At 38.8% G+C, this 8591-nt stretch overlaps 1 protein-coding gene across 1 annotated transcript; it reads left to right on the top strand.

Annotated features, from left to right (window-relative positions):
• The first annotated feature begins 2952 nt into the window (after window positions 1-2952).
• On the top strand, window positions 2953-4307 carry LOC111783817 (ATP synthase gamma chain 1, chloroplastic-like). Its single transcript, XM_023664657.1, has one exon. The coding sequence runs from the start codon at window positions 3102-3104 to the stop codon at window positions 4164-4166; it is 1065 nt and encodes a 354-aa protein (XP_023520425.1). The 5' UTR covers window positions 2953-3101; the 3' UTR covers window positions 4167-4307.
• The last annotated feature ends 4284 nt before the right edge of the window (window positions 4308-8591 follow it).

Raw genomic sequence — 8591 nt, 5'->3', positions numbered from 1 at the left:
GGTAACNAATGAAAGATGGAGATTAAAAGTAAATAAATAAGAAAATTTTCCAAGTTCAGTTATTTAATTTTTTTAATATAATAATAATATAATATAAAAATAATAAAAATCAATATAGGTAACGGTCAAATGATAAATTCAAAATTTATTATAAATATAATAATATAATAATAATAAAAAGTTATGTGAGTAACTGTTAAATTAAAATTTCAAAATTTATTATAAATATAATAATATAATAATATAATAATAATAAAAGTAGGTGAGTACCCACCAAAATTTTAAAATATAATAATATAATATAGTAATAATAAAAATCGATGTGAGTAACGGTTAGATTCAAATTTATATTTTGTACAAATAATTTTATTTAAAAATATAATAATAAAAAAATTTCACCATTTGTACTCTTCCAAAATTATAAAAGTTATTTATACTAGCTAAAAATTAGTTATACTAGTTAAAAGTTAGTTAGTTAGTCATACTAACCGTAAACTAGAAGAAAATGATCCGAGAGTATCAGACCCAAGTCGGATCAGTCGAAATGGCGGCCTTTAACCATCAAAAAATTTATTCTCCGACTGCCTCCGAACGGCTCAAATGGGATGATAAATGAGGTGAGAGACTTCTCAACTTAAGCAATATGGGACAATTTTCCTTGCTCTTTTTTTTTGTTCAATTTTTAGGTTATTACATGATCCTTGTCCTTATTCCTATTTCTTATTTCTTATGTGGTACCTAGCAGTCTTCATGTCTTAATTGACTTAACTTGTGTCGTGCTACTTTAGGATATGATTGTGCGGTAAACATGCTTGACTTGATTTATGTCTTTAAGGTAGCATATTGATTACTTGAAATTAAAGGGTACCTAATACTTACTTGATCGATCTTTGAGATTAGGGTTAACACATTCATTGCTTAAAAAATCAAAGGCTACCTAAAACATACTTGCTTTATTTCTTAGCTTAGGTAGCACATTGATTACTTGAAAATGATAGGTCGCCTAATACTTGCTTGCTTAATTCTTGGTCATAGGGTAGCTGATTGATTACTTAAAAATAAAAACTACATGTAACTTACTTTTTGGTTTTGGAGAATCAAGGGTTGTCTTAAAGTTTATCTTGAGATAAAATCCTAATTACATGAAAATTGAGTGCATACCTTGGGTTCATCTTGAGTTAGGGTAACCTTTTGATTGCTTGAAAACCAATGGCTATCTTAAAACTTATCCTGAGGTAGCTTCCTGATTGCTTGAAAATCCGGAGCTAACCTTGGACTCATATTGAGTTAGGATAGTCTCCTGGTTACTTGGAAATCAATGACTATCCTAAACCTTAGCATAAGGTAACTATCTTGATTAGTGAAAATAAAGGATGAGCCTAGAGCTCATCTGAATCTTAGAGTAGTAGTCTGATTAATTAAAAATCAAGAACTAACCTTGAGCTCATCTTGAGTTAGGGTAACCTCCGAGTTGCTAAAAAGCAAAAGGCTATTATAAACTTATCGTGAGGTAGCATCCCGATTACTCAAAATCAAGAGCTAACAAAGAACTCATCTTAGTTTAGAGTAGACTTCGGATTACTTGAAAATTAAGAGCTAACCCTAAAACTTAACCTGAGGTAACTCTTGATTCCAACAAATATAGAGCTCATTTTGACTTAGTGTAGATTTGATTGTTTGAAATCTAAGGCTAACCCCAAACGTAATATAAAGCTTATAAATACTTTGACTATGATACTTTATAACTTTCAAGGCCTAAAGTGATCACAAGACATTCATTGCATATCCATAATATGTTTTTGAAATTCTAGGCCGATCTTAAATCTTGGTAAATAGTCATTATGGAATATGTCTAACTTGGTTTGAGTTCTAAACTTGATCGAAATAACTTGAAACCTTGAATATATTTTCATGTCCTAAAGTCAGTCATTTGGAGGATGTTTGGGCTTTAAAATATCTTAAAGAAACCTAGGGACATTTTGGTCCTTTTACTCCTAACTCTTAGTTTAGCTTCGAATCTGTGTTCCAATTATTTTAAAACTTTACATAATCCTTGATCATCATGAAATAAGGCCTATCATAAAATTTCATAGTATTCGAAGGTTATTTGGTAAAAGCCCATGAACAGGTATGATGGTTCAGTATTGTTAGGATTTAAAATGCACATCGTTGTGGAGACATGTACCGTCCTATACAATGAGTTTGCATCAAACTGAACCACAAAATATTTTCCCTCTCTCTGAATTCACTAATTTATAAAATTAATATTTTACATGGTAATCATTACACAAGTTGATCTTAATCCTGAGTTATGAACTTTGGGATTTATATCCTGATTATTTTATTTGCAATTTAATATTCTCTGGTATGAAAAATTTAAGATTAGTAATGTAATCACGAGCATTATGTGGTTGACATATATGAAGTTCATGTTAAAGTAATAACCTAAAGTGTCTACAGTACATGGATAAAGTTGGGTGTCTGTCTTATTCTTGTAACGCATTCATATGACGAATTGTTACAAATGATCTGATCCAAATCATTAATGTGGAGGTATCTCATTAATGAGTTTGTATGAGATTGACTACTAAATATTTAATCTCTCTTTATAAATCTATTAATTGAGAAAATTAATGTTTCACAAGATGATCGACTCGATTTTAATTATGAGTGAGTTATGAACTCGTGCTTATGAGGGCTTGTCCTTTGATTTGCATAAGTAAGAATAACTTTTATAGTTGATTCTAATATGTCTAACTATTTTAAGGACGACAAAATAGGAAGCTGAGAACATAGAGACATTCGTGGACGGGAGTATTAAGACACAATCCTCTCACTGGAACGAGAAAATAATAATAATTCTACTGATGTAATTTAAAATAATAATAATAATAATAATAATAATAATAATAATAATAATAATAATAATAATAATAATTACTGAGGCTTGTTTGTGAACCCTAAAGTTGATAGTTCTCCCTCTCACAGCCTCAAAACAGGCCCCTGAAGTTCTGTGTTCGTCAACATCAAGCGGCTCTGTTTTGATCGCCGATCGGATCATCAAACATAAAAACAAAACCCTTCAAAAATCTCCGCCCACTATGACCCACTTTCTCGAACCAAGATTCCACCAAACCCCATTTCCCCCCCTTCTCCGCCGTATCCCCAAATCTCCACCGCCCATTTCAATCCAATGCCGCGGCGGCGGCGGCGGCGCTCGCGACCTCCAATCTCGATTAGACTCCATCAACAACACCCAGAAGCTCACCGAAGCCATGAAGCTCGTCGCCGCTGCCAAAGTCCGCCGAGCCCAAGAAGCCGTAATCAATAGTCGCCCCTTTGCCCAATCCCTCGCCCAATTTCTCCATTTCATCACCCAACAAATCCAACCACACGAAATCGATTTCCCCTTTCTAAACCCTGCACCCGTCGGAAAAGTCGCCCTCGTCGTCTTCACCGGCGACCGGGGACTCTGTGGAGGTTTCAATGCTTCCGTGATAAAAAAAGCCGACACCCGATTGGCCGAATTGAAAAATCTCGATCTGGGTCACATCCTAATCAGCGTTGGAAAAAAGGGTAACTCGCATTTCCGCCGCCGGTCCGACGTTCAAGTCGATAAATACATAACCGGCTGCGGCGGCGGTTCAGTACCGACAGCAAAAGAAGCACAAACCATTGCAGACATTGTGTTTTCTCTGTTCATCAGCGAAGAAGTGGACAAAGTGGAACTAATTTACACAAAATTCGTTTCGTTGCTGAAATGTGAGCCTGTGATTGAGACATTGCTGCCATTGTTGGGCGATGGGGAAGCCATGGGAGATGGGGGGTTTAGATTGACAACGAAGGAGGGGAAATTGAAGGTGGAGAGAGAGGGGAAAAGGGGGAATTTGGAGGAAATTCCGGCATTGTTGGAATTCGAACAAGACCCAGTTCAGATTTTGGATGGGATGATAGCTCTGTATTTGAACAGCCAGATTTTGAGGGCTTTGCAGGAATCGATGGCGAGTGAGGTAGCAGCGAGGATGAACGCCATGAGTAATGCTTCTGAGAATGCTCTGGAGTTGAAGAACTCTGTTTTGGTTGCTTATAATCGAGAGAGACAGGCTAAGATTACTGGGGAAATTCTGGAAATTGTTGCTGGAGCTGAGGCTCTTCAAGGATTTTGATTTTTGATAATTATTACAGAATTTGATCCACAAATTTCATGTAGGCTTTCACAACATGAATGTATGAATGTGATAAATGCAACACCAACTATATTTTTGTATCTTCTTTTTCAATTGTATTGGTACTTAAAACTTCTTCCATTTTGGTGAACAATGAATATTGGACTATAAAAGAAGAATAAGATTTAAATTAGAAGAAAGAAAAAGGGAGGTCACACCTTGTAAAATAGGTGTTACCAACGCTTGTGACACTTGTTCTAACTTAGTCGTGTGGAATTCGGATTTTCTAGATAATATGGCGTATGCTTGAGTCTCGGGTCATGTTTGAGAGAAATATTTTGGAAATTGTGAGTGAAGAAATACACTTGATAGCATATAATTCCGATAGGAAAAACTTTGATAGCATATAATTCAGGTAGGAAAAATTGACAACTAGTCAGATCCCCCTGTAGTATATTTTGGCTCATTTTAGCCCTGGCGGGGTGTAGACTTGATTTTGGTGATCGGTTATACACCCCGTATTGGCACAACATGAAATAGTAAAGGGCTATCTAAGATGAAAACATGTAAAAGGGGTTTGGAACGGCATGCGGCCATAGGCAACATGCCTTAGACAAGCATAACTGTGACACGCAACACTCCAACACACCAGAGATAAAATTCAAAACAAAACTAAGGTAAAAGAGAGAGATAAGAGTAAAAAATATATTAGTAGAGAAAATGTGAGTTTGGTTATAAGAAAGGAAGAAATGAATGTAGGTTCCTCTCGTGTATAACTGTCTCATTATGTCAGCATAACTGTCTAGTACCTCCTTGATTTCGCTTGAAATAGTTTTCTCAGTGGTCACTTCTTCTATCAGTGGTATAGCCATAAATGTAGGTTCCTCTCGTGCGAGTCCTCTTTTCAATTGTATGGCCGAGATCATTCTAAGATTACCTGGTTGCTTGATGCTTGCAGGTATTACTGTGGGGTTGCGGTCGATGATCACCAAGCATTTCGCTAATGGCATTGGGATAACTTTGTGTTCTAGGAGGAAGTCCATCCCAAGTACCACGTCAAAGTCGTCCATGTGAACCACGACAAGGTCCAACTCTCCTGTCCAAGCCCCTAATTTGAAGGGGACTCTTTTAGGAACTCCCACAATAGGCAAGGCCTCGAAGTTGACGCTTTCATTTTTTCGGGGTTCTTTTTTATGGTGAGTCTCAATCTTCGTGCTTCTTGATTGGCGATGAAGTTGTGGGTCGCTCCTGAGTCTATCAAGGTGCTCTTGCTTGGTCGAGAGTTTATTGTCGCAACTACGAACATGAGCCCTTTCTTTATTATCTCTTTTAGGTCGACTTTTCGTTGGAGGGCTGACAAGAGTTTGAGCGCGCCCATTCGGGGTTGTCTTGATCTTCCTTCTTGTCTGGCATCGTCCCGTCTCCTGTGTCGTTGCTCTCTTGAATGGACACTTGAAGTGCACTGAGAGAGGCCTGATGAGGACAGTAGGACAGTCTGTGGGGGGCCTTTACACAACAGGCATTGTAAAGGTGTTGTCGGGTGGTTCTTTTGAGGGTAAGGTCCTCGAGATGTCCCCGCTTAGTTGTTCTGAGGAGGTCTATCTGTCCACCACTTGGTCTGTCGTTACTTCCGTTTGGCCTATTGGGGCTTCCATTTTGATGACCTGACGGTTTATATGTTTTGCCCCCAGTGTTTGGGGTCTGTGTTGTTCTTCTTTGGTAACCCGCTTCGTTCCCATAGTCTAGGAGTCTCTCGACGCTGGCAATTGCGGTAGCTAGATCTTGGACCTTTTTCTCGTGTATTTTTGTTTTGGCCCACGGTTGTTACCCATTTATAAAGAAGAATACATTGTCCTTCTCTGAAGTGCCCCTGATATCTAGCATCAGGGTCAAGAACTATCTGACATAGTCTCTTATGCTTCTAGTTTGCTTTAGGGATATTAGTTTTTCCATTGCTAGATGTTCTACATTTTCGGGGAAGAATTGGTCCCTCAACTCAATCTTGAGGTCTTCCCACGAGTCGATGGTGCACAATCCATTCTCGATGTCTTGCACCTTCGTACGCCACCAAAGTTTGACATCGTCTATGAGATACATCGAGACTACTGTCACCTTTATGTCGTCGGTACAAGCCGTTGTGGCTTTGAAGTACTGTTCGACATCAAAGATGAAGTTCTCCAACTCTTTGGCGTCCGGGATCCCTTTGAAAGGTCTAGGGTCTAGGAACTTCAGTTCGTTGGATCCTGTATTAGTTTGCCCAGCCGGGACGTTCTCCACGGCTTTCATGGTCACCTCAATTCGGGTGCTCATGACGGCCATCTTTTCTTGGATGTCATCGATCGTTGTTCTGAATTCATCAGCTAATCCATTGAACAAACTCATCATTATATTTTGTAGCACGTTGAACTCTTCGCCACGTTCCTCCTTGTCCGTGACAGAGTTATTGGGGCTACCAGACGGTCTTGGTCTGCTCGTAGGAGCAACTCTTCCTTCGAGCGAGGTCACTCGAAACATCAGTTCCGCGATTGGCAACCCATCCAGGCAGTTGCCCATTGCGTCGATTTCTACGACTTTTCCATTCAATTCTGTCACATGTGCTTCCAGGAAGTGGATGGTGTCAGGGACTTCTTTGAGGAACAACATTTCCTCCTCTATTAAAGTAAGTCGGTCGGCTTGTGATTTGGGTGTCGACTTTGTCGTCGACATGTTTTCGGTCTTTGCTATGTCACAGAGCTAACAAAGCTCTGATACCACTTGTCACAATCACATTTTTTATGGCAGGGGACTTGCGATTGTGTGACACTCACTTTCCAATGACAAGTGAGCTAAGCCAATTCGTTCTTGCGTCGCCTACGGTCAAGCGACGTATGCTCGAGCCTCTGGCCTCGGTTTTAAGAGAATGTTTTAGAAAACGAGGGCAGAGAGATATTTTCGAAAGAGAGATTTTTTAAAAAGACGTTATATAAGCAAGCAAGAGAGAAATAACAACGGCTCACAATATATAACCTTGGATAAGGAGAAGTTAACAACTAGTTGTATTCCCCTATAGTACATTTTGAGGCATTTCATGTCGACAGGCCTAAATATGATATTTTTGAGACGACATTCTTTGTAGAAATACAAAAGTAAAATACTAGAATATGAAAAGACATAAAGAGTTTGGCTTGTCATGGGCATGCGGCCATGGGCAACATGCCTTGGACGAGCATGACCGTGACACCAGACACGCGCCTAGGTGAAGTATACTTGCGGGTTTCACGCGCGAGTGCCACGTCCGCGTTTTCTGTACTCGTGGGACGGCGGTTCGGTTTGGGTGACGGTTTGGGTTGGCTTAGTTGGACCACGAGTCGGTTTGGCGCTAGGTAACGGGTCGGATCGGGTCATCATGCGGGTAGTGGGTTGGAGTTGCTGGCCGCGTGTTGCACGATGGATAGAGTCGCGTCCTCCACTTGGCAGCTGACACGTTTCTCAACTCAACAAGCGATTCGTGTCCTTCATTCATTTGTGCACACTGAATTTGACAACGGTTGATACGTGGCTCGTTGGATATTTTTTCTCTCCTCCTGCCAATCGCAAACATAGAATGATTAGGTTTTTCCCACTTTTCTTATTTTCATATCTTTTAATTTATAATTCAAATTGATTCGGTTTTTTCTTGAATTTTACTTCAACATTAACCGATTTATGGACCACAGAAGTAGGTACGTTCACTCTTACTAGAATGAACTCTTGAAACAGTAGTTTCCGGCCACGATTTCGGCCAAGTTTCTTCACAAAGTCTATGGGGAATATTTCCTAGAACAACATATCAAAATCTCAAGCCTTTAACTTGTAAGAAATGGCTCGAATCTAAGGAAAAATCGTGAAAGATTACCTTGCAGATCTTCTCGGTTTTGGACTGGAAATGAAGCTTCGATCACTCAAATCTCCTTCTTCCTTCTTAGGAGGAGTTCTTGCCTCAAGGTTGCGATTGGAGGCAACTTTCTGCGGTGCTCCAGTGAGTTTTCCTACCGTTCTTTCTTCCTCCTTTCTCTAGGTTCTCTCAACTCTCTCTCTTTTTCTTTTGCAAGTCCTTTGGTAGGGTTCCACTTTGACCCCTATTGGGGCTAGAGGAGCAAAATTACTCATTTACCCCTCTNTTTTTTTTTTTTTTTTTTTTTTTTTTTTTTTTTTTTTTTTTTTTTGTCTTTTTCTGGGGCTACATATTTTGACTTAACAAAATGCAAAATAGAGATTTAAAACAAATAATAAATGACAATATTCAGAAAAAAAACAAACACTTGTTAAGTAGCTTGACCATAATAATTTTTTTTTTAAAAAAAGAAGGCAAAACAAAATACACAACCATTTTCAGCCATGTCTCTTTTCTTGCTTCCTCTTTTATTTGAGAAAACAACATTTAAAACATTAAGCAAAAGCAAGGGA

Source organism: Cucurbita pepo, unplaced genomic scaffold, assembly GCF_002806865.2.
Source record: "Cucurbita pepo subsp. pepo cultivar mu-cu-16 unplaced genomic scaffold, ASM280686v2 Cp4.1_scaffold000102, whole genome shotgun sequence".
In the NCBI taxonomy this organism is placed as follows: Eukaryota; Viridiplantae; Streptophyta; class Magnoliopsida; order Cucurbitales; family Cucurbitaceae; genus Cucurbita; species Cucurbita pepo.
This window is presented reverse-complemented; position numbering and strand designations above follow the sequence as displayed.